Genomic DNA, 25,199 nt, shown 5'->3' on the forward strand with positions numbered 1-25,199 from the left:
ATATATATATATATATATATATATATATATTTTTTTTTTTACTTCTTGCCATCAACATTCAGTCAGCTGATGAACAGTCTGAGTTTAAATGCTGTTTTCAGTACATTACCCACACTGTTTGTTTTGGCTGCTGCTCCTGTTTCTTCTGTTTGCGTTTTAAAGCTCAGCTTGAGATCTGCTTACGAGCCAAAAACATGTAACTTCTTCCCTTACCTTATGATTGTGTGACCAGAAGTATCTTGTATCCAGGCTAAATCTAGCTGAGAAATCTGGGGTAAGCCTTAAAAATAAGACGACTGTAATTCATTTAGAAGATGGCCAAAGGTGCTGTAGATGAAACAATAATCTATGTTTTACGACGTGTTGATTGCCCTTTCGTAATGGCCTGAAAATTTGCATTTTGTGCGTGTTGTTCTCTTCAAAATGACATTAATTGTTAGGATTAACTTCGACTACTTCCACCATCTCTGTTCAGCCATTTCTTAACCTACCAGGAGTCAACACTGCCCTGTTTAGCTGCTCCAGGTCAAAGGTCAAACTGTATGAACCGAACACACTTACAGTATGATACAGTAAACAAAGATAAGCAGGAAGTGGACTGCAGCAGTCGTTACACCAAACCAAACAATGTGTGACATTTGTTTGCCTTTTCCCCTCACTATTACAGTGCACTGTATATGTGAGGTTGGATTAATTGACAACTTGACCAACTTTTAAGCCATAAATAGAACACATTAATTGTTAAGCATTAATAGGATGCTTTTACTTCCAAACTTTTATTCTTCTCTTCCAGTCAGCATTGCACAATACTGGAGCGAGTATGAAGACGTTAACTTGTGGATGGGTTCGTCAAAGTTCTGTCCTCTGCTCGGAGAGCTTAGCTTGGTGCTGCGGCGGACAGTCGGTGGAACAGGTGAGACTGGCGAGCCGAAAGCGCCGCTCTGTGATTTCAGAAAGCGGGAAGAGACCGTGTGTTTTCCGGAGCCGGTTTGTGTGTGGTGTTTCATCTGCTCCTGTAGAGTAAATGAGCGCGAGCCGAGTCTGAAGCAGGAAGAGAGGAAAGAGGAGGGAGAAAATGGAGGGTAGATACACTCTGCCGCCTCTACTGGCCACCTGCAAACCCTGAAGTGGGTGGATGGATGGATGGATGGATGGATGGATGGATGGATGGATGGATGGATGGATGGATGGACGGACGGACGGACTGTAACAAGACGCCAGGACAGAAGAAATATATAACTGACCAAAAACTTTTTCATAAATTACATTTGGTCTTTCCACAGGTTGTTTTTTTTTTTGTTGTTGTTGTTGGTTTTGTTTTTCTCTTGTGTTTCAACTGGTTTGTTGGTTGGATGGTGCAGCCAGTGTGTTCTTCTCCTTGTGTGTCTGTTTTGTATGATTATTGATGGGTGGCATCATCCAGATCTGTGTGAAGAGGGAGCCAAGGAGAAGAGATTGTTCGTTCCCTTTCTGTCTCCACTCCCCTGTGATAGTCCACAGACCAGATGCCCACTTTGGCATCGACTCGCTGCCAGCGTTATGTTAGGCACAGGGTGGGGAGGGAAGGGAAGGGGGCGTACAAACACACATGCACGTGCAGACACATTAGCGCACTGAGAGCAGAAGAGGCTGCAAAGGGGCACTCGTCCATCTGCCCGTCTCCGCTGCAGAGAGAGCACATCAGGATGTTTGTGTCTTCTGCAGGATGATCAGCGTTGAGTGTGAGTTTCTGTCTGGAAATCTGTTTGCTGTGACGAAGCCTTGCAGAAATGCAAATAAAAGGCTTCCTCTGGTTTTTTAGCACATCAACTCTGATGATGTTTAGACATCTTGGTTTGCAACTCTTACCTCAGTTTTGAGTTAAAAACCCAAAAAGGCATAAAGGACGAAAAAAAAAAAATCGCACTTAAGAAGTACACACATAAGGTTAACAATGAACTATTTCTAAGAAAAGAAACAACAATAAACATTTCCAGTTCTGATTCTGGAAACAGAATGTGTTTGTTTGCTTCGTTAAACCTGAGCAAACCAGAGCATGAGCTTGAATCTTGTTGGGTCCGCCCATGAAGGACCAAACATCTTTTCTTTCATTTTGTCGCTCTTAAATGTTTCAGACTATCAAATAAATTGTAGCACCAGAGAAAGATAGAAAGAAAAAGCAGCTATCTGGGTAATTTGGATCATGTTTGTCCTTAACTGACTTTTTCAAATTTTACTTTAAATAGTTACTTTTCGAACGAACCAGCCTGCTTCTGTTACAGATGTTTGCACACGAGGGATTGTTGTGAATCCTCTCTCCAGAAACACGATGGAGTTTGTCTCTCTCCTGCAATATTCAGAGTTAACCAGCAGGGCAAATGTCGCTCCCACAGACCTACTGCAGTCATCTACTGCTCTACTCCTCAGTGTTCGGCTTAAAAAAGCTTAAACAAAGCTAAATCACCGGCAGGCAACCCCTTCCCGCCCCATCCTGTGAGCTGCAGACTGTTTACATGTCAGTCACTAAAAGCACTCTTAATGTCAAGTTTAAGTACACGTTTATGAGTATGTTTCACATGAGCCTTCTGGAGTTTAATCTTTGACCCTTGGTATTTTTCCTGCAGATTGTCTCTTGTGGAGCTTCAGGCGTTGCCATGACAGCTGTGTAACCTGAGCCGCCAGTCAGGTAGGACAGGTAACCAAGCTCGTACGGACGACTGGAGCAGCAGGTGCGTGAGCAGGCAGGGCAAAAGTGAAAGAAAACAGGAGGAAAGAGGGAGCTAGAAACCTGGAAACACTGACGGTAATGAAGGATTGTGACAGATAAAAAAAAAAAAAAAAGAAAAACTATCCAAGCTGGAGGACGACAAAGAGACTCTGGACATGGATGATGGGACGTTTACTACCATCTCTCTGGCAGACGACTCAGGTACAGGAGTTGTTTTTAATCTCTAAAGATCTCTTAAAGAGACCAGATCCTTCCTCCTGAACCGGTTTCAAATTCAGCTCGATTTTGTTTGTTTTTTGCATAGAAAATTCACAGTGAGTGATTCACGAGTGTGACATAACTGTCCACATTTGAATAAACTAACAATTGTCCTACATTCAGCTCACTACACACCTGATAGACAGGACAAAGGGCCATGAGCCAGATGGTGTGGCTGTGTGGGTGTGCTCTGACAGGAACAGGACGAAGGCGCAGCTCTTAACAATACTTCGTCCAGTTCAACTTTCTCATCTAAAGACTCTCTCCACTCCTAAATATCAGATCACACCACAGATTTGAGCTGGAAATTAATAAATGTGACTACGTTAGAAATGGGCACATGAATCTTTATAGGCATTTTGTCCTACTGTCGGACACCTAATGAGACCAAAACTTGCCAGAATCATTTTTTAAGAGTTGTTTTGTACGGTTCTGCCTGATTCACAACATTTGACTTAAATGAGAAAACATCAGAGGAAGCACTTGAGGACGACGCTTGAAACACGCTGCTTCCTTGTGTGACGTAAAAAAAAAAAATCAAGACAAAGTGGGTAAAATATCAAGAAGTTTGTTCATTAAACAGACTATCCAAAGTGTTTCACAGGACGCCGACGTACAGCTAAAGGACAACAAAATCCTTTAATGTTTTGCTTAAAAGACAGCTTCATATGTTGGATATTAGGATTTAATACAAGAAAAAAATATGAATCACTCATCAGTAATAATGAGGCAAACAGTGTTGATGTAAGCAAACATATTTTGAGTTCTGATTTAAATGAGGCAGCAGTTTCCGCATATCCCTGGTTTTCAGGGAGTTTGTTCTAGAGCTAAAGAGGATTAACAACTAAAAACGTCTTCACCTTGTTTCGTTCTGGTCCTGGGAACAGTGGGCACACAGGTCTCTGAAGACCTGAGGGGTCAACATGGTTTGAATTTTTACCTGCAACTTAGAAACGGATTTTAACCCAAAAGCATTTAGTGCTTTAAAGACCAAGCCAAGAATTGTCACATATATCTAAATATCTTTTGGCAAACAAGGTTCTAGTACGATGAGTTAGAAATGCTGTAATGTTATCCATCTTGCTATAGTTGGTCAGGACTGCCACAGCAGCAAGAACAGAATTAGTTTCATAAGTCTGGTTAATAATTTATGTTAATGATCTTTACTGCTCAACACACAAGTCCATAGACCTTACAATGTGTGTACATTGTATAATTGCATGCAATTTAGATGAAAATAAATAGATTTTCTGATCGTATGAAATGTATTACTAAGCAGTACTGCACAATATCAATCTGCACAATATTCATATCTCAAATGACAGATTGGAGAGCAGTTATTGTTGGACAATAATCCAAGTGCTGTGAATGCAATTGAACAATGTCTCATGAGAACAGAAGCTCACATTGGGTGTAATGCTGTTGCCCAAAATGGTAAAGGTCACCTTATGGAAACATAAATGAGAAAGAGAGGAAAGAAAAAATATGCATGTACTGCAACTGATTTTGTCATCGTTATATTTACCATTATATCGTCGTCACAAGATGTTCTAATATTGTACAGCCCTAATTGTATACGATGTCTTTATTAGGCTACTAACTAATCTGATCAAAGAATGGTGAAGTTCTCTTTGATTTTTCTGTTTTTCTTAAGAAAGGCTAAAATGTTTTTGACAAAAGCACCACCAGACCGCATAAAAGCGAAATGTATATTTCAGTAATGCAGAGAACGAGCGAACCAGCAGAAGAAATAATACTTCTGGAATAAAAGGTATCAGATAAATGCCTCAAACGTCCTGCCATACTGCTGTTGCCTCACTTATTCCGGTAGCTCTAACTACAGGCCGCAGCCAGGGGCTGCTCTCCTCATTGCTTGAGACTTGTTGGTTTGCCTATTTCTGTGAGCTGCTGGTGTTGCGCCCCCTTTCGGTAGATGTTATTACACACAAGGTTCATTTTTTATGTATATATAAGCTGTCGTCATCCTCCTCATCATCAACGCGGTAGAGTAACATCATAGAGTAATTCGGCTAAGCGAAAAGGTGGTTCTTTTTTACTGTAGGTGAGTAAATAGCATCTCTGTTTCCTACAACGATGAGGAGAAAACTCTTACGTGGCTGTTTAAATTGGATTAGATGAAGCTAAAAGTAGCCACCAGCAGAAAATAACTCAAAAACAGTTCGGAGGCTTGTTTCTAACACCCAATGCTCAAATTATTGATCGGAGAGTCTCTTCCAAATGCGAGTTTGAAAACACGGTTTATGTTCCGCGGCTCTCGCCTCACATTTACTCTGCATTTGATGCTGGAAGTGGTTAGCATGGCTAGTCGCTAAGCTAATTAGCTAAAAGAGCTAACTTACAGAAACCCATTATCGGACAGACTCTTTAGCTTTGGCTTGATTAGCCTAAAATTATGACGCCTTTAGGTTTCGTGGTGACTATTTGCTGTTCTTAAATGTAGCTATTTCGCACAAATTCTCTACTGTATATACACAATCCTGGTTTATTAAATCGTGACTTCAGTGGTGAAATGAATCGTGTTCGCAGAAAGCAGACAGGGATTCACCACTGACATCCAGGGCGCGGTGTCTTTACCCATCATCATTCGACCAGAGCCACTCTGGTTTCTGAGCGCTCATAGCATTTTTAGTACCTACTGTAATTTCTAATTTAATCCGTTCCTCCTTTTATACAACTTTTCTAATTCACACTGTCCGGTCGCAATCTCTTTATTCATTTACTGTATTACAGAAAAAAAAAACGTTTACTGCCTTTTTCATATGTGTTTTGTTTCTGGAGAGACATTTTTCAAAGCAGTCTGATTCGTACATTTCCCAACTTTTTGATGGTCTTTAAGTGTACTTCTTTGCTACACCTTTAATTCAGTCTCTGTAGCCAATCGTATGAATTATTCAATCATAGATGGTGACTTACATTACATATCTGAAGACAGTACGCGCTGGTGGTCAATTCTTATTTTATGAACAAAGCTGAAGTTGGTTTCTGATTCCACCTTATTTTTCACTACCTTTAGCGTATTTAATATACTCTAGTTCAAAAGCTACAACACACAGACTCTTCAAACCTGGATTGGAGTATTCTGCTCTAATAGCAGAATATTTAAAACCATGTTTGTGATTTGTGAAACTTCACTAAAGATTACTATTCACACTTGTTCAATGCAGTTATTTTTTTCTAATTCAAAACCACTTTATTAATCCCAAAGGGAAATTAAATGTCAGTGTAGCTCATTAATTCTTGAAAGAGTTATTGTAGATGTTGATGGCTGTTGGAAGGAAAGATCTTCTACAGAGATCTGTACAGCACTGAACCCATTATCGAAGAAAACAACTGTAGACCTGTAACCCTGACATTCCACAACATGAATGTCAGGGTTCTGGAAAGAATCCTGTTGGCCCACCTGAATAAGCAGACAAGGATATATCAAGACCCCCTGCAGTTTGCTTATTACAGTGGAATTGGAGTTGATGATGCCACGATACAGGAATTTGAGGTAGTTTCTTTTCCGTACCAATGTATGTGGACACACAAAGCTATTGAAATACTAATTTGGAATCAGATTGTTGTATAGACGTGAGGCAAGTCGTTCCAGATTCTGTGATTTTTAAATTGATACCAAACATGGGGAGAAAAATGTTCCTCCCAGACAAATGTTATCCATCTTCCGCTAACCTTCAACCGACAACCAATTTTTATCTAAGTTTTGCTTGAGAATCATCTTGTTGCTTCTGTCATCATTGGCATTTTGCACTAAACCAAGTGAGTAAAAGGGGAAAAATTGTGAAATCACTTAAAGATTCAGTTTGAAATGACTTCTTTGCTTAATTGCCTGTTAATGTTTGGACAAAATACTGGCTCATCACCAGCAATTTTATGCCTACATGACTCAATGGTTGGCATTGAGGGGATTAAGCAATAAGTAACATTCAAATGAATTAAAAATCAATGAAAGCCCATTTATACCGAAGGAAAAACCTTAAGAAAATTAAGGAAATTTTGTTCAAGACTTTAAATGATCCAGTTCTTTTTATTGCTTTCCTCCGTTATACCCCCGCAATGTGTTTTATTTTTCCTTCATTTCCGTCACACTGTCACGTTTAATCAGCAGTTTGTTGGTAACCATCCTGATCTCTGCCTTCTTTCCTTAGCCAACAGAGGATCTGCAGCCCTGTATCCTAAACAGGAGGACGAGCTTTTCATCATGAACTGCGACATAGATGGTACGTCTTACGCCATGTTTTTGCATTAGATAGAATTATTATATGTGCTGTACGTTTAATTGTAACACTATAAATTTGTGTTTCAGGAGACCTGGAGAACCAGGCTGAGATGGAGGAGAAGACGAGGTTGATAAACCAGGTTTTGGAGCTGCAGCACACACTGGAAGGTAGATGAAAGCTTCCACTCTACATTTTAATGACAGGAAGTTTTACCTATCCCAGATGGGAACTCGTCACATTTATTAAGAGATGCTACAAAGCCCCAACCAACCAGAACACTGTAAAATAAACTGTTTGCTGTTGGATACGAGTGCACCCAATCTATCAAACCAGCATAAAGGGCAAGTTTGTTCAGTACACCAGCTTAGAGGTCACTGCAGCTCCTCCAGAGTTACCATGTTGTTTACAGAACAGCTGCATGAGATTAAACTCCAGATTAGCTTTTACATGTTTGTATGTCTTTCAGTTGTTCTCCTTGGTTAGTCTAGCACATACGATACATTCATTTGTAACAACAAAAGTGAAAAAGATTAAGGTATCAGTAGTTTTCAGAAACTTGTCGCAAGATCTCCGGGGTGTCCGAACAAACTTTTAAGTCTGATTATCATGTTTCAGATCTATCGGCTCGAGTCGACGCGGTCAAAGAGGAGAACCTGAAGTTGAAGTCGGAGAATCAGGTCCTCGGTCAGTACATCGAGAACCTCATGTCGGCCTCCAGCGTCTTCCAGACCACCGACACCAAGAGCAAGCGGAAGTGAGGCGGAGTGGAGCAGAAGGTGGCTTCCCTGGGGACACGGAGCGGAGGGGGTTGGAGATCCCCGTAACCATTTACCTGAGTCAGAACTAAGCAAATGTAAATATGAAAATAACGTCTGTAAAATACTTTTCTTTGTGTTTTTTTTTTTTTTTGAACCCACCAACATTGGGACATTTTGTTGTGCCTCAATTTAAACTTGGTGTTCTAAAATGAGTTTAACATCAAACATGTTACCGTGAACCTTATTATCAGCGTTAATTTAATTCATTTTTGTATATTCTGTTGTTGGACAGCTGGATCTGGTACTTCAGTTGGCCTTGAATCTCATGATGCTCAACTGTTTTTCTCTACTTGCAGCTGATTCGCTGACCAGTGTTATGCAGAAGGAAAAATGTGTAATAATGGCATGTTTGAGCAATATCTTAAGTATTAACATATATAAAGAAATGTCCCTAAATTTACCAGTAAACCGGATAAAACTGAGGGAGTTCGCAGAGCTTGGTGATGATAAGGAAAGCACAGAGGCTAAAAGCTAAACTATCAATTATGTTTTCATTGCTACTAAAAATTTTGTTTAGTTATTCAAGATGGAAATGCAACCGAGATTCGATTCCTTGTTCCTCTAATAGTGATGGAGGGAACATAACAGGTCAAGCAACACGATGATGAGGGAAGACGGAGATACTTTCAGAGCAGCAGCAAGACGGGCTGAGAGTGGTATTGATCCGATCAGTTTAGCCTGGGATGTATTGCCTGCTAGGAGACGGGCGCTAAAACTCATCTTCAGTGCGCAGTGGCAGACAGGGCGTGTCCGAGCCATCAAAGGAAAGGGGAGTCGAAAAGATCGTGAATGAAAACTGGATTTTAATGCTGCTTCAAAATCGTGCGTGGACACGGTGCTGTACAAAAACAGCTTCTGTTCTGTCGCATTTTAATGTATTCTAATAGGATTGTATGTGATAGACCAAAGTAGAGGACAACAGCCGTTATTTATCGGAAGGAAATAAATATTGAGAATCCTGAACTGTTGCGAGAAAGAAGCTCTAGTTTTACTTTCATGATTGGTTCCGTGAGATCATCCTGATTTACAGTGGTGTGCAGAGATGTTTTGGGGGGTAAGGTGCTCACATGGCACTGTAGTGTGAGATTTTAATACAGGCAAAGATACAAATATATGGGGAAATATAGGCTTTTAAATCCAGAAAATGCTACCTTGGGCTTTACACTAAGGAAATCAAAACGACTATTTCAGAAGGGCACTTTGTTTGGTTCAGAGAAAGGAGGGCAGGTGCTCTAGCGCCACCTATTGTCCATTTGTGCACATCTGACTTGCATTTTGTATTTAGTCCTCCTCCTTTGAGTCAATGCTTAGGATTTTTGAGCATGCCTGTCCACAACTTGGCACATCCAGAGGCTTTTTGCCCATATTTACAAAATGGCTCCAAACTCTGATGGGACGGAGTGCGTCTGTGATCACTGGGTTTTAAGTGATCATAGACTTAAAACCCAGTCTTCACCCCCTTATAGTTAACGGGGTGAAGACAAACGCTTGCCATGCTTTTCAGATGTGTAACATTTTGTAAACCATGTACTGTTTTCTTTCATGTCCAACTTTGCGTCAGTTTATCAAACCAAATGCTGATTTGGTTTGATGAACCAAATCAGGTTTGTAAGAGTCAAAGTTCAAAAGGGGTTGGGGGTATAAATACTCGTGGAATGGTATGTTGTGGCTTTTCAAGGTTATTTTTATACTTTAAGCAGTTATGTGTCATGCTGGCATGCTAATTTCCTCCTTTTTACACACTAGCTAGTCATGTCTTGTGTCCACATTTGCCTTTTAAATGTTTTTTTTTGTTTAATTAAATCTCACAGTTACCACTCCAAGTCTTATCACCTGCACAGACCTACTACAGTAAAATAAAAATATTCCCCAAAACAGACGCAATGCATCCGATTTTATTTTGTATTAAATAAGTTTTATTTCCAAGAGCAAATGTACAAGTTGCAAACAAATGTAAACAGGGGTTAAGTGCCAACATGTGGCTGGAGGGTGAACTACAAAAGCTTTAGACGGCGATAAAAAAAACAACACAAAGATCGATGCATCTCTTAGATCTAATTACCAGCTCGAAGAGGAAAGCACTGCTGCAATGTTTTTTTTCTTCATTTTATTTCCTGCCAAGGCAAAGAAATAATGCTACTTTAGCTGCAAGCATCGACTTTGTCAGTTTTCTATTTTCAATTTAAATATTTCACAGACCTCTGCTCACAGTAAGCACATCAGTGGCACATATTTGTGGAAAGTTGCCTCAAGCCTTAAAACACTTTAATATTAAAACCTTTATTCATACCGGTGAGAAACAGTCAAGTCGAAACCAATAAATAAAACAGCGGAGCTAATTTTCAACTCAACACTAATAAAATAAATAAAGAAACAGATGCTCATTACAAACTAAAATGTAGATTAGCAATGCATTTCATCTGGAATCTTAACCGAGTTGAGTTGAATCCGTTAACCTTTGCTCTCAGCTCAGTTTCAAACATTTTTAAAACAAGAACTTCCTCTTCAAACTTTTCCCCTCAATTCAAGGATTTATGTGAATAACCTCAGAGAGGGCCCCTGCGATATGCGATAAAGAAAAAAAAAAACAGTGATCACCACTGTTGGGACTCTGCTGCTTTCATAAACCGATGGTTTATGAAGAGAGAGAGAGTGAAAACAGAGGTGGAAGACGCCGACTTTTTGACGACTTCTGGAACAGAATAAGGTTGTGTAGGGGAGGGAGAAAAATATTTTAAAAACTATCAATGGAAGCTAGAAGTTGGTGGAGGAAGAAACGCGTGACCTCCGGGAAGCTCGTCCGACTGAGCGGACGGGAGGAAGGAGAGCCGCTGGACGGGGTGCGTGGGTCTGTGAGGCTGCAAACCTGGGCAGAGTGGGGCAGGTGGAGCTGAGACACAGATGGGGCAGCCGGGTGACTGCAGGCTACCGTCGGGGTTGGAGGAAACGCCGTGCTGCTCCGCTCAGGGAGGAGGGAGCAGCTACAACAGAGAAGACCCCTTTCGCCTCCTCCCCCCCCGTCGAGGAGAAGAGACAGCAGACGCTGGGCTCGCCTCAGTCTTTCCGTACCCTCCTCTTTCTGACGGCTTGTTTGTGGCTCTCTTCAGCGACGTCGCCTCCATCTTTCTGCTGAATGATTTGACAAAAGAGAAGCTGCGGTTGACAAATGAGTCGCTTTCAGTGAACCCAGTGGAAACCGAAGGACGAGTTTTGTCTTCACTGTGGATCATCCACAGGTAATCTACACTTTTCTCAGTCCTTATTGGTCTAGCTGTAATAGGAGTGCTGAAACTGCAAAGCTCAGATGTTCGCAGGGCTGAAATGCTCGATCGGATTGAAATGGTCGTCAACTGCATTTAGAAATTGATTCGTCTTCAACTGGAGCAAAGACTCAAAAAAGGCCATTTGCTAAAAAACATGGAGCAGTAATTTAAGATAAAAACACCTGCCTGCATATATGTTTTCCCCAGATTCACAAATGGAATTCTATATTATTGCATATTAAGCACTGAATTGTTTAACTTTATCTTAAAAAAGGAATTACATTATTTATTTGCATCTTCTAACGTATTTCTATTATTGTGTAAAAAATGTCCTTGCTTACGGAAAGATTTACCACAAACGGAGCATGAGACTCTCACCTCATCTTCTAATGTTCTTTCTGGAGTTTTGTTTTCCTCCGATTCTTCTTCCTCTTCCTCCTCCATCTCTTCTTCTTCGTTATCAGCCCCCACTTGATTGTCTCCCTGTCCGTCACTCTCCTGCCTCTCCCCTTCGTCTTGTGCTTTAAAAAGAAAAGCGACGGTGATGATGAGGGTGAAGGACAACGCCGCAGTTGAAGTTGGAACACCGACAGATAATAGTCACACCTGCTGCCGGTTCTCCAGCTCCAGCTTCCTTCTCTTCCTCATCTGCTTCTCCTTCCTCTTCCTCCTCTTCTTCCTCTTCTATGTGAGACTGCGGTTGATCGACCCGTCTGTACACGTAGTCGTCCACTGGTTTCTGGAAATGATAACAGCCAAGTCAAGCAGGACCTGTGAGATGGAGTCGTGTCGGTAAAGATCAGGAGGTTCTTGCCACCTTCGGCCAGCAGAAGAGCACCGCCAGTCCGACGGGCAGACCGACTGTCAGGACGTAGATTATCCAAAGCCAGGGTCTCTCCTCCGCTGCCATCATCAGCTGAGAAAATATCCCTGGCTGTTAGGATTAAAAACAAGAGACCGGAGATGAGCCTCGCAGAAGCAGGACAGCACACGATCGGCCCAACCGTCCCCCACTGACCTCGTTGGCGCTGGCCACCAGTTTCTTCAGCCCCCAGCTGTCTGAGGCCCAGCGGTCGGCCACCTCCTTGTGAGACGTGATGATGAAGTTGTCGAAGTAAATGTCTGAGGTCATGGACCACAGCTCCAGCCCCAAAGCCTTAAACGAAGTCATCCTGAACGGCTGCAGGTCCTCGAAATATTCCGGGTTCATCATTTTGCGCGGCTTCCAGACTCCCTGCAGGGCGGACGTGGTTTCATGACAGGAACGTCGCAAAAACACAGACGGTTCACGAGAAGGGTTCCCGTTACCTGATAGTGGGGGTTGTCAATCAGAGGGGCTTTCCACTTGCCCTTATACTGAGGGTTGTTGATCATCGGCCGCTTCCACTCGCCGCAGCCAGGAGCCGTCTCACAGGATGGGTTAGGAACCTGCGGGGCCTCCCACTCCCCGTCCATCTCCTCGTCCCTGCCCCACCATCCAACCAGCAAACAGCAATCAGACCAACACATCACTCCGCTTTATTGAACACACATTGTTGGTGCCGGTCGGTTCAAGGACCCACCAGTCCTCTGGTTTCTCTGCATTCGGGTCAGAAACGAACTCTGGCTCATCATCCAGCCAACCTTCTGGCTTCAAGGCATCAGGATCCTCAATCTTTGCAGGAGCATCCTCGTCCCTGGAGGTGAAAGAGAAATGCAATAGCAGATTTTATTTGAGGCTCAGAACGTCCAGAGTGTTTTAGAGACCTTTTATAATCACTGCTTTATAAATGATGTGTAGAAAGGTTTATGGCTGAATCATTTCTCTCGCTTGTTAAAGAATGAACTGTTTGGGTTCCAGAAATGTTTACCTCTTATCATAAAAACTTCTTGTCCTCTGGGCTCTTTTACTTTGACTCTTGTTTTTATGTTAGATGATGAGGTTCAACTTTTTTATCTCTTAAGACTTTTACATGAATATTTCATTAGCTGGTCCAGGAGGTCTGGTGACCAGGATCTGATGGCTGAACACCGTCCAGGGCTGGAAGCTAAATGTGTTTTCATTAATAGAACCGTGGACTCCGTTTCCAAACAAGAAAAACTATTTATGAAAAAAATATGTTCCGTAACTTTTTGTATGTAGTGTTGGTTGACTTATTTCTTAAATTTGTCTAAGCACTTTTTTGATTTATGTCTGAAAGGTTTTATATAAATCTACTTTTATTGATTTTTTTTTCTTAGTTTTTTAAAGATCTTCAACTTTAATTATGTGACATAATTTGACCTACTGCAAATGGGTTCAACAACATTCGGGAAACACAAAAAGAAATCCAAGTTTTTCTTAGGTGTTAATGTAAAATTGTAAAAGAAATGCAAAGATCTGTCAAGGAACTGTTTTAATCTTTGTGTAATTTTTAATAAATTAATCCGATCTGTATTCTGGATGCAGTTTTGTGGTTGTGTATTGTATCAGGGTTTGTTTTTATAGCAGCATTTGAGTTAAAAAATATTAATCGTGGCCAGAACATTTGGTGAAACTTCTGCCTGTTGATATTAGAGACAAAAATGAATCACCAGTCATCAGGCTTCACAGCCTCGGGGTCAGGGATCTTGGCCCTCTCGTCCCAGTCGTCCGGCTTGGAGTCATTTGGATCGTCGATCTCTTTTGGCGGGTTGACAGGAGGCACCATGTCGTACAGCAGGTTGCCACGGCTCACGCTCGACTGATCGATGAACATCTCGTAGCTATTGTCTGGGTTCAGGACTGAAAGCAGACAAAAGTAAGGAGAGCGCACACACACACGCGCACACACACACACAAAAAACTCCACAAAGGATCAAAAAACTTAAACGCAGCTCGTCAATCAGCCACGCACCCAGAGTGTAGAGGTGAGTCTTCTTGTCGGTGTAGAACTTCTTCAGGTCCACGTCGGCCCTCTTGGCGTGTTTCTCCTCCATGTCTTTGTTCAGGGGGTTTTTGTGGCGGAAGATGAAGTGCAGTTTGTAGTCTTCTCCACATTTGTCAGGTCCAAACATGATGGTGTAGGGTGTACGATCATGAAACTGTTCCTGCATGCGAAGACAAGAAGGAAATCAATACGATCAATAACTTTACTGATTTGGCAACATTTCACTGAAACCACAAAATCAACAGTTAGGTTGATGCTACTTGCTCCCTTTTGTCCTAACAAAAAAGAAGAAGAAAAAAAAAACGTAAATGGAGACGGTTGTGTCGTCACTTGCTACTTAATGTTACTGCAGATTGCTGCAAAACATAAGCCTGAAACCTCATATGAAGAACATTTCCCAGAACTTAATAATGCACCAATTAGAAAAAAATATCAGCAAAGATCTTGCATCAGTTACAGCACATTATTCTGCTAATTTACTACAATGCAAGTAATCTCCTGGGGAATGTCAGACAACCAACAACCCAGCAGCTGCCTAACACATCCCACAGACCTCAGTTAGCAACACAAGGGTTAAAATACGTGAGAAAACAATTAGAAGAAGACAGAAAAAGTATGGCATGGTTAGACAGATGCAAAAAGGTTTTTTTTTAATGAATAAATAAAATGGCATCTTAAAAGTTGCATATGAACAAATGTTTCACACTAATATTTTCTGGCCAGATGAGACTAAAAATGCGACTAAAAAACCCAGAGGTGGAAAAAGACACAGTCTGACTCTGTGGAAATATTGAAATCTTGGGTGGCCGTTATGTTAAGAAATATATCCAATATGAACTGCAAGCCAGAAGGCATAGAAAATGAAAGTTTCTAAAACAGTAATGCATAAACTTTAAGGAATATAAAACACAAATACCAACCAGACTGAGACTGCCAGAGTCAGACAGCAGCTTGATGTACGCTCCACCACAGTCAATCCCATCTTGGAAATTCACCTCATACCTGTAATTTAAAAGAAAAAAAAACCTCAACTCTAACATTTATGGGGTTTTTTTTCATTAGAACTTGCATCTTGTTCTCATGTGAACTCACTGGACAACCAGAGGTTCATCCTGGAAGACAAAGGGTTTGTCCAGCATGGCTGCTATGGCGTGGTGTTTGGCCCGGGACTTGAGCACCAGGCCTTGGTCTCCGGGAACCTTGTTCTCCTTTAGTGGCTCCACCATCCACTTTCCTGCAGACAGAGAGGAGAGGACAAATAAAATTTAATCATAAATAAAAATGGCTTAGACTGTCCTAAATGTTTAAATGGCTTTGAAAGTTCTGGATCTGTGGTGTATAAGAATAAAACACAGTAGGATTAGCAGATAAAGGGTTACAAACCATCATATTTGGCGATTTCATCATCTGCATCCTCCTTCGTTGTTTTTGATGGCTGCCATCTGCCCAGATCAACATCCAAAAACATCTTTCAGGTATGGAAAACCATACAGGCCCCAGCTAACAGTGAGGGCCAATCTACCAGAGTTGCCATTAAAACCTAATTTTACCTGTCCAGTGATCCATCGTCAAAGGTTTCTGCAAAGTACACATCTCCGGTGGCAACGGGAGTCTTGTATGTTACCTGGATTATAATGTCATGATTTAAGACCAAAGGTTTAAAATCCAGACATGCACTTAACGTTGGATCTGTTCCCGACCTGGAAGGTGACATTGGTGTCAGTTTCAGACTTCTCATCTCCATCTTTATCCTCATCAAACTGCTCTTCGTCCGTCACCATCGCCTCCTCCTCTTCGTCGTCCGCCATCAGAACCTGCATTTCTTCCTCGTCGAGGCGCATGTCGCCATCTCTGTCCAGAACGTCCGCCTCGGAAGGTTCGTCGCTGGACACCACGGCCGCCACAGCCAGCGAGGACAGGAACAGCAGCCGCCACACCCAGCCTCCACCTAATTTCATCTGAGGCGGACAGGAGGAGAGCAGAACGGTTGGAGGGGAGGGAGAAGAGGAAAGATGAAGGTGAACGACTTCTCAATTGTCTGACCAATTGAGAGGTGGGACACTTTTCCCCACTGTAAAATTCAAACACTTTTCAAGCATTTTCGAACTTTTCCAGCATTACATCTTGGAGTTAAAGGCAATACAAATGAACTAAAATAAAAGACGGTTTCAACTCAATGTTATACGATGTCATATATTACTGTTATTAATAATGTCTTCCACATGGTATGGCACTGCCAAGATAAACTAAAGTATAGCAAAATTGTATGTTTTCAAATGTTTCTCTCACACACACCCTACACACCTGACTGGTCCAAAAACAAAACACTAATTAAAAAAAAAAAAAAAAAAAAATCCTTCAATTTTGATAACATTTCAATTAAACAGACCAATAAGGCATTGAGCCATTCGGAATAATAAATATTCAAAAATGAAATAAAATAAAATAAATGTTCTCGCCAGGCTTTCTGGCATTTAGCAAGTTGTGATAATTTGGTAATTCTAAGTAGCCAAAAACAACAAAAGTTTAGTCTGACTTAACGGTGAGAACGAGTTTATTAAGCACTTTCCAAACCTTGAAAACAAGTATTTGTAATTCAAGCATTTTCAAGGATTTCAAGCACCTGTACAAACCCTGAACCGGGTGGAACAAAGGGGCTGGAGATGTGGGATGATTAATGACAGATTTTATTTGTGGAGAGGTGTTCATGTCGTGTCGGTGATAAAAATAGAGAAGAAAAGTACATAAAATGATGGAAGAGTGAGTGGATGAGACACAGAGGTCAAGTCTCATATCTTTACAATGCACCTTAATTATTACTTTGAAAGATCCATACAAGAGTCAACGCTTCTGTAAAAAGCTGACAACAAGCTAAAGAACTAAACTCTCTAAGATACAATAAAAAAAAATCTGTGGCCATCTGCAGTTTACCTCATCTAGACTTCTGATTTCATGACTGTATAACTGCAGAGCTACATGCATTGAAACACAATCAGAAGAATCTGCTCAATATTGCCTCCGAGAGACCTATAATAACATATCGGTAGCTTCATCTGGATCAGCTCAGCCTGGCTCTGTTTTGTTGTGGAGCAGGAAATTAAAATCCTCTCTGTAGATGCAGGCAAAAAGCTCCATGCTTCCCCTGATATACCATATTTTTCACTGTGATGCTTATCTGTTTTTTTTTTTTTTCCACAAATGAGGAGCCTGTTGGGAACTCACCTCCATCAGGCTCAGTTTCATATTCTCAGAGGTTCATAAAAACCATGGAAACCCCAAGGGTGAGACAGGATTTTATGTGACTAGAATGTATGTGAATAGGGAATAAAGAAAAAAAAATATTCATAACTGTAAAATTAAACTTGAGTTCAGGATAAACTGAAGAAAAATTGAGAGTTGGAAAAGACGTGATGATTTAGGTCTTGGTATTTTCCTGACATGTAGAGATCAACCGATATGACAAGCTGTTCTTAACATTTAAATATCAAATTGGGGATACACTCATTATATCCTGTTTTCCATTCACAAATTATTTCTTCTCATGCAAAATTCGGTTGTTGTTGATTTTTTTTTAGGTTTTCAAACTACATTTCAAAATTCTTTCTGTACATATTGGCAAACTAAGGCTTTACTATATTTACATTAAAATGTGTGATAGCTTTTTATCTAAAACAGAAAAACAGCATTCATTCTCATTGTAATCAAAAACACAGACAAATATGCAATCTTGTTATACTCTCTGAAAAGCATGACAACTGTTTTTTTTTCCTTTTCTTTTGTACAAGTTTGAGGTTTTATAGTGAAGCATAAAGTGGCTTAAACAGAAAAAAACCAATGGGAAATGGCTGTACTGGAAATTTGACCAAAAATAGCAGAAAAAAAGTTTGAAAGTCTAGAAAAAACATAAAAACTACAAGACAAAATATAAAGTCAAAGGAGATGATTTAAGACTTTTGTTTAGACCTGAATCTGAAATATCATGCATAAAATCTGCACTGATTTAATTTAGATTATCAATTTAATCAGATGATCTACAGGTGTTTAAACCTTATGGAGTACAAAAAAGACAGATCATCCTTCCAGCTGATTTTACTAGAACAATCCAAACATCTGTCCGACGTCGCTGATGATAAACAGTCGTCCATTTTTATTCGTTCGTTATAAAACGCTTTGCAAATTTCTTTTACAGTTAACAGCACCACTGGCAGCGATAAAAAAACATATATAACAGAACGTGGCTGTGGAGCCAACATGGCGGCCACAGAGGACCGCAGTGGCCCAAACGGTTTTAGGATGAGCGGCTGTCCGCAGCACCTGCTCCGCTGCCTGATGCTAACAGCGCGGAGCGCCACTCACAGACAGCAGACCTTAGCAAAACATGGGCTTAGCAGATCAAACTAATGAGCTCAGACAGGCAGCAACATAATCAAACACGCGCTGGCGCTCGCTGCGATATTTTAATTCGAAGCAAAACGGGTATGTTTTTGCACTAAAAAAATTGAATGAATAGTAGCTACTAGCTGGCTAACTTAGCATTAATGTCGCATTATAAGGGATGTAGAGGCTCATTCAGACCAAACACTTACCTTATGAGGTGTTGTAACCGCAGAGAGGGAAAAAAAATCTTTGAAGTCTGCCTCTACGTGCCAGAATCTTGTGCCGTTATCCTGCTTCAGGTTTGGCGAAGAACAGTTACGGGGGAAAGAAGATATCTGAGGGAGCGTGAGTGACAGCTTGGTCCGAATAACGGTGATGCCAGGCTAACTGAAGTGATGCGTTCATGGACAAGCGAAAAGAGCGCTTGTTGATAGTAAGCGCCCCAAAGCTAAATTATTATCACACCAAAAGAGCAAAAAGCTCGGTGTTTGGTAGCATTTTTTTTTTTGCTACACTTTTTTCTGTGGACGTACACATCCTTGGTCTATCCCTTGAATTTAGATGCTTCTTTTATGTGTAATGATTTAGTAAGCGTCAAGTTACATAAATAAAATCCTCTGGAAAACTGTAAGGTCAGGGACCGTACAGAAATGTGAATATGAGTAGAATAAAATAAGCTTACTTGGTGTCTTTAGTTTTTAATCTAGGCTTTATCGTGATTAAATTTTCTCCCAAAAATAAAAACCTTTTTCCCTGCATTTCGAGAGAAATCTATTGTAGAGCTTGGACGTCCCACGTTTCCTGCTTACATTGAAAGCAGCATATGTCGTAAAATGAAATCAGCTTTATTTGGGGTTTGGATTAGTGAATGTGGCCTATGTTCCGCTCAGTACTCAGTTGAATACTCAGTTGGAAGTGCTACACTAACGCCAAGGATCAAACGTTTTAGTTCAGTTGATATATTTTGTGTTTAGTCTGTCTAGCATTAGTGCCGTAAGTCGTGCTTTCTCGCGCATGCTCGCAACGTGTAAACACAGACGGCATGGTTCCCTAGAAGTGATATAAAAGAATATACCAGAGAAACCGTCAGCATGAAGGATACACCACTGTCCAACTGTGAGCGGGACTTTATACTGAAGGCCATCGAGGAGAAAAAGGTGTTTATTGTAATCCTTTTATTTTGTCTATCCACGAAGCCAGAAAACAGTATGACCGTAATTTTCCGCCATCATTTTGCAACTGGCGCAGGAATCAAATTGAAAAACATCCAGATTGTGGTATCATTTCCTCACATGTTTTAAGTTGAAGTGAGGAGGACACATAAGTGTATTTAGTTGAGTGGTTTGTGAGAATGGCAGAATAGGTCATTTTTGACTTACAATCTCAAAAAGTTATTAACTACTTTGGTGAAATAGTAAAAAAAAAAAATTACCCTAACTAGAATATAATTTTTCAGGAATAGTAGGCAGTATGTGCTCTTGGTGTTTTCTGAAGATAGGATGGTGTCGGGGAGTCTTACCACTAAAACAAACATCGAAACTATCCGTGCATATTGATTTCCATTTGTATATCCTTAAGTCCCCTTGTCAAGAAATTTCCTTTCTTATTTGTCTCGCTCACTAAATATGATATTTTAGGAAGGTGAGAAGACATACAACAGGAGTAAACTGTTCTGCCCAAAAAGAGGCTTTTATTTAGTTTTGGATTGAAGGTTATAAATATACACAGTAGTGTTTGGTCTATAATTTATTGTAACAATACATCTTGACAGCAAGCCTCATACTGTCTGGAATTTGTTTAAACGGTATGTCAGTGGTATTTTGGTAAGAAAAATACCAGCGACCCAGAATAGATACCAGCGCTATAACACGTACAATTTAATTTCCCTGCTGTCTCTTCCTCCAGCGCCTGGATGGGCGACAGACGTATGATTACAGGAAAATAAAAATCACTTTTGGGACTGACTATGGATGCTGCTTTGTGGATCTGGGACAAACCAGGTGAGTGTGTGTGGTCAGTACTAGAACCAGGAACCAAAGCAAACCAGTTTGAGCTCAGGAAAATGCGTAGGCCCGATACTAACGTGTGATCTGTTTGGTCCAGTCTTTCCCACTGTCTTTGTAGCCAATCCATCATGGTGGACCTCAGCTAATAATAATCTTGTAACATTCAGGATGCCTATTACTGTATCAATTCCAGCTTGATTCCTTTTGCTCTTGTTGGAAACTATGGTTACCCTCAGTTTACAATCATCAAATCACGTATGTTTTCTCTTACACTTCTTTTGTACAGCTAAAATAATCTTTTCTATATTTTCTTCAAGTTTAATATTCCCCCGTTTGTCACTGCAACTGGAAAGTGTTTCCTTTATGTGGTTCTGTGTTTACGTTACAAAGAAGATTAGATTTCTGCCTCTAGATGTGCCAAGCTGGCAGAGACACACCCCAGCAGACTTTTCAGCTATAATTTCAGCAAAAGGTGGTTTTACACACTATTGACTTGGTTTGTGATTGAGTTATGTGACTCTGCTTCTCAGGGTCATGGCTCAGGTGTCATGTGAACTGGTGGTGCCAAAGGAAAGTCGTCCGAACGAGGGAATCATGTTCTTCAACCTGGAGCTGTCGCCGATGGCCTCCCCGGCTTTTGAGCAGGGAAGGTGAGGCCAGCCCGAGGATTCGGCTTCCTCTGCGAACAGATTGGGCTCGCGGCGTAGCTTTTTCATCCCCTCTTGTTTACCCTCTGCGTTCCATTACGCCTTAACGAGTTTAGTCGGCCTGCTGGAGCAGAAAATCATTTGTGGGATTTTGTCCTCCCCGCAGACAGTCGGAGCTGTCGGTGAAGCTGAACAGACAGCTGGAGAGATGCCTGAGGAACTCCAAGTGCATTGATACAGAGTCCCTGTGTGTGGTGTCTGGAGAAAAGGTGATGCACACGGCGAGACACACACACTCTTCCTAAGCTGAAGCACAACACTTGCAATTAAACTGCTCACATCACATATTTTGGTGAAACTTCATACATTTTTAGACTCCAGACTATTTCATGTTTATTTTTAGAGAACCTTACTAGTTTGCGGCTATTTTCATATTCACTTCGCTCACTTGACAGCCCGGTTATTGACACCTTTGATAAAAATGTACTAAAAACCAACTGGAACAATTTTCCATAGACCGAGACACAGATGGACATCATCTTCTGCTAAAGACAACTTTCCCAACTTGTATGAATACAGAACACCATGAACTCTTTGGAATTGCGTGAGAGATACATAAACATTTAGAGAATGTAGAGCGCACTAGAGGTTGTGCAAAGCAGTATAAGTAAAGACCCCCTCGCTCTGTCTTCTCCAACTGTGTGAAATGTTAAAGCAGACATTAAATGAGCCTTCTTTAAACTTTATCTTCTGAATGGCAATATTCAAGTTTACCCACAAGGTGGCACTGTCTCCATAGTGTGTTTTTTGAAACCTTGAAAGCAGTGATGACCACAGCTGGGTCTCAAGGGCTTGTGCGCTAAGTGTGTTAGACGTCACTCTGTGTCAACACACCTGAGTCAAACAGTTGGTTTGTTACAAGGGCACATCAAAAGCCCTTGATGTCCGACTCTTAAAGACTGGACGTTGGACACGCCACAACATGTGACGCTGTATGCTTTGTATGCCCAGTTGTGCGCAGTCACAGACCGCCTGGCCGGGCGGATCTGTTAAAATGTTTGACCCGAGCCCCTACACAGGGCCTGCGAAACGACTGGAAAGAGCCGTGTTTTCTGTGTGACCATGATTTTAAGGTGTGGCAGATCAGAGTAGACGTTCACACGCTGAACAACGACGGGAACCTGATGGATGCCGCCAGCGTGGCCGCCATCGGCGCTCTGTGCCACTTCAGACGACCCGATGTCAGCATCCAGGGAGAGGAGGTCACGGTGGTGAGTCAGCCGGGTCCATCGAGGAGAGGCTTTATAGTCGGATGTCGTCATCGCAGCGGTTTTTTTTTCTTTTTTTTTCTTCCTGTCTACAGTACAGTCCAGAGGAGAGAGACCCCATCCCTCTGAGTATCTACCACATGCCCATCAGCGTCAGCTTCGCCTTCTTCCAGCAGGGGTGAGGACTCACTTTTTGTGTCCATTTCTGTGTTTAGAATATCAGAAATAAATCCATACACAGTTAGCTTGCTGCTTCAGAGAGATGCGCCAAAATACTGATTTGTACTAATTAATAATAATAATCAAATTTACTATGGATTTGAAGTTTACATCAGCAGTTTTTATGTTTCAGAAAGTGCATGTTTTTTTTTTTTTTGTTTTTTTTTAGTCTCAATTGAATTATGTGGTTTTTTTTGTTGTTGTTTATGGCAAATTCATTTCCAAGTAACTTAAATTATAAACTTTAGCTAAAAACAAAGTTTCCGCACATTAACCTGATGATTAAATACTTATTCCGTCAGCGTATATGTTCACATTGTAAAGCATTGAATTTGGAAAACATAAATGAGGAAAAAAATACAACGTAGAAACTTTTCCCCCACAGATTAAAAATCAATTTAAAAAAAAATCTTATTCTGGTTAAATAGTAAAACATTAAACAAAAGCTCCCCCTTTTCTTATAGAATCTGTTAAACTTTGTTGAAATTTTTATATTAGTATGAAACACACATATTTTCCAGCTGGAAATAATTCTAAACATTCTCCACATATATGCAATGTTTGGTGATTTTCACAGATTGCTGCTAAAGCGACTGTTATTGATGTGTAATAACTGATCTTTCTGAAGGTGTTGCAGCCTTATTACATAACACATAGAAGTCAAATTGGAGTCCCGCCGTGTGAATGCTGTCCTCTCTGCAGAACCTTCCTGCTGGTCGACCCGTGTGAGCGGGAGGAGCGAGTGATGGACGGCCTGCTGATGATCGCCATGAACAAGCACAGAGAGATCTGCTCCATTCAGTCCAGCGGAGGCATCATGCTGCTGAGAGAGCAGGCGAGCAGACGAGAACGCTGCCGTTCTCCCAGTCTGAACTTTTGTCGTTTGCGTTTAATGCTTCGAAGGGTTTGCTCAGTGCTCATCCAGCCATTTTCATTCGAGATTGTTAAGAAAGCTATCAAATTAAGTAGAAAAGCTGTGACGATTTCTGCATCATATTCCTGTGTTTGCATTGATTTTACATGTTGTTTTAATTTTTTTTTTTTTTTTTTTCCTCTTGCTGAAGGTGATGAGATGCAGTAAAATAGCCAGCGTCAAGGTGTCTGAGATCACGGAGCTCATCAACAAAGCTCTGCTAAACGACAAAACTGCCAGGTGAGCTGTTGGGGTTGGGATATATTTAGTCTGAGAGCCGTGGACTCCAGTTAGGTGTTGGAACAAATTACTAGATTTTCCTTTGGTTTCAACAGGAACAAATGTTAAACACATGCAAACAATAAATTAAATCCATATGTATTGAGGGGTTGCTCTGAATGTTACTTCAATATTTCTTTAAGCTAGCATCGTAATTCACAGATGTAACACAACAAAGAAAAATACAAGTAATTTAGAAATTCTTTCAATTGTTGATTTATTACTTTGTGATTACTTTGCATATTTTGTCAAATGAAGTGTTTTATACGACGTGGACTCGACTCACAGCTTGTGTATCTTGACTTTGGATTTGACTTGAGACAGAGGTAGTAGAAAGACCTGAAACTTGCATGTGATTTGCAAAACGGTGACTTGGTCCCAGCTCTGAAAAGTCCTTGGAGGCTATTGTGTCAGTGTCTTTGTCTTTTTTGTAATTCCCCAGGAAAGCAGGTGGGCGGTGCGGTTTTGCGGAGTCCATCCCTCAGGAGCGAATCACGGCTCTGAAAACGGACCAGACAGCCGTGGAGATGACCGATGTCGGTGAAACAGCCAGTAGCATTGTCCAGACAGCAGAAGCCCCACCTCAAACGTATCCTGAGCTGATCTTAAATAAGTACAAAGGGAGAATGAGAGTCGTATGTATTTTTTTAGTTAGCTTCTTTAACCCCATTCATCAGGGTGCCATCCCCGTCGGTGCCAGTCCCAGGGGTCGGACAGGTAGGGGAGGTACTGCGCAACACCTGGGGCCTGGAAGAAGAAGAGGAGGAGGAGGATGGTGGGGAGAGCAGTGGAGGGGACAGTGTGGAGGAATTGACAAAGATGGATGTGGAACAGCATCAAGAAGTCAAGAGCAGAACAGGTTTGCTTACTATTGTGTGAAAGTCATAAAAAGTTGTTTATAAAATACTTCTTTTGTCACAAGTAAATGTTTCAGATCTTGTAATTGATTTTTTTTTCTTTCTTTTAGTGGATGTTGTGGAGATATTAGATAGTGATGAAGAGGAGGAGGAAGTGGTCATCCTTTATCCTGAGACAACAAAAAAACCTAAGTAAGTGCATTTGTTAGAGTTGAGAAAGTAAATAATTGTTTCCAATGCTGGTTTCACTTTCTTTCTTTTTTTTTCTTTTTTTTTTTTTTTTAGAAATACGGCATCCAGTTCTGGCCAGAAGGGGGCAGGAACATCCAGGAAACAGAAGAAAAAATGATTCGCCTAGTAGTTGATCTGACTGCATCGTAAAATAAAAAACTAAGTAAAATGACATTGGAATGCAATGAAAATTTAACACTGCGCAAATAAATATGTTTTTACATCAT

The 25,199-nt window shown here is 41.0% G+C and overlaps 3 protein-coding genes across 5 annotated transcripts; 2 read left to right on the forward strand and 1 right to left on the reverse strand.

The window, feature by feature from the left end:
- The first annotated feature begins 2,747 nt into the window (after positions 1 to 2,747).
- On the forward strand, positions 2,748 to 8,208 carry scoca (short coiled-coil protein a). 2 transcript variants are annotated; one of them, XM_015030389.1, is made up of 4 exons: positions 2,748 to 2,908; positions 7,135 to 7,206; positions 7,293 to 7,373; positions 7,822 to 8,208. In XM_015030389.1, the coding sequence occupies exons 1-4, from the start codon at positions 2,863 to 2,865 to the stop codon at positions 7,962 to 7,964; spliced, it is 342 nt and encodes a 113-aa protein (XP_014885875.1). In that variant the 5' UTR covers positions 2,748 to 2,862; the 3' UTR covers positions 7,965 to 8,208. The 2 variants fall into 2 exon arrangements, with proteins under 2 accessions (XP_014885875.1, XP_014885876.1); XM_015030390.1 differs by lacking the exon at positions 2,748 to 2,908 and adding an exon at positions 4,901 to 5,027.
- Positions 8,209 to 10,662: 2,454 nt separating this feature from the next.
- clgn (calmegin) lies at positions 10,663 to 18,974 on the reverse strand. 2 transcript variants are annotated; one of them, XM_015030386.1, is made up of 15 exons: positions 18,762 to 18,974; positions 15,876 to 16,133; positions 15,726 to 15,799; positions 15,559 to 15,617; positions 15,268 to 15,409; positions 15,096 to 15,177; positions 14,143 to 14,335; positions 13,841 to 14,030; positions 12,850 to 12,963; positions 12,596 to 12,752; positions 12,306 to 12,521; positions 12,105 to 12,221; positions 11,894 to 12,026; positions 11,666 to 11,808; positions 10,663 to 11,150 (listed from the first exon to the last, which is right to left on the reverse strand). In XM_015030386.1, the coding sequence occupies exons 2-15, from the start codon at positions 16,131 to 16,133 to the stop codon at positions 11,079 to 11,081; spliced, it is 1,950 nt and encodes a 649-aa protein (XP_014885872.1). In that variant the 5' UTR covers positions 18,762 to 18,974; the 3' UTR covers positions 10,663 to 11,078. The 2 variants fall into 2 exon arrangements, with proteins under 2 accessions (XP_014885872.1, XP_014885871.1); XM_015030385.1 differs by having other exon boundaries at positions 10,663 to 11,153; positions 18,762 to 18,972.
- Positions 18,975 to 19,222: 248 nt separating this feature from the next.
- On the forward strand, positions 19,223 to 25,198 carry exosc9 (exosome component 9). Its single transcript, XM_015030388.1, has 12 exons — positions 19,223 to 19,709; positions 20,458 to 20,552; positions 21,089 to 21,208; positions 21,372 to 21,474; positions 22,339 to 22,476; positions 22,569 to 22,651; positions 23,395 to 23,527; positions 23,757 to 23,845; positions 24,327 to 24,473; positions 24,562 to 24,743; positions 24,852 to 24,933; positions 25,027 to 25,198. Exons 1-12 carry the CDS (start codon positions 19,644 to 19,646, stop codon positions 25,088 to 25,090), a joined length of 1,302 nt encoding a protein of 433 aa, XP_014885874.1. The 5' UTR covers positions 19,223 to 19,643; the 3' UTR covers positions 25,091 to 25,198.
- Position 25,199: the final 1 nt, after the last annotated feature.

This window comes from Poecilia latipinna, unplaced genomic scaffold (assembly GCF_001443285.1).
Source record: "Poecilia latipinna isolate Pla-1442-1.1 unplaced genomic scaffold, P_latipinna-1.0 Scaffold180, whole genome shotgun sequence".
In the NCBI taxonomy this organism is placed as follows: domain Eukaryota; kingdom Metazoa; phylum Chordata; class Actinopteri; order Cyprinodontiformes; family Poeciliidae; genus Poecilia; species Poecilia latipinna.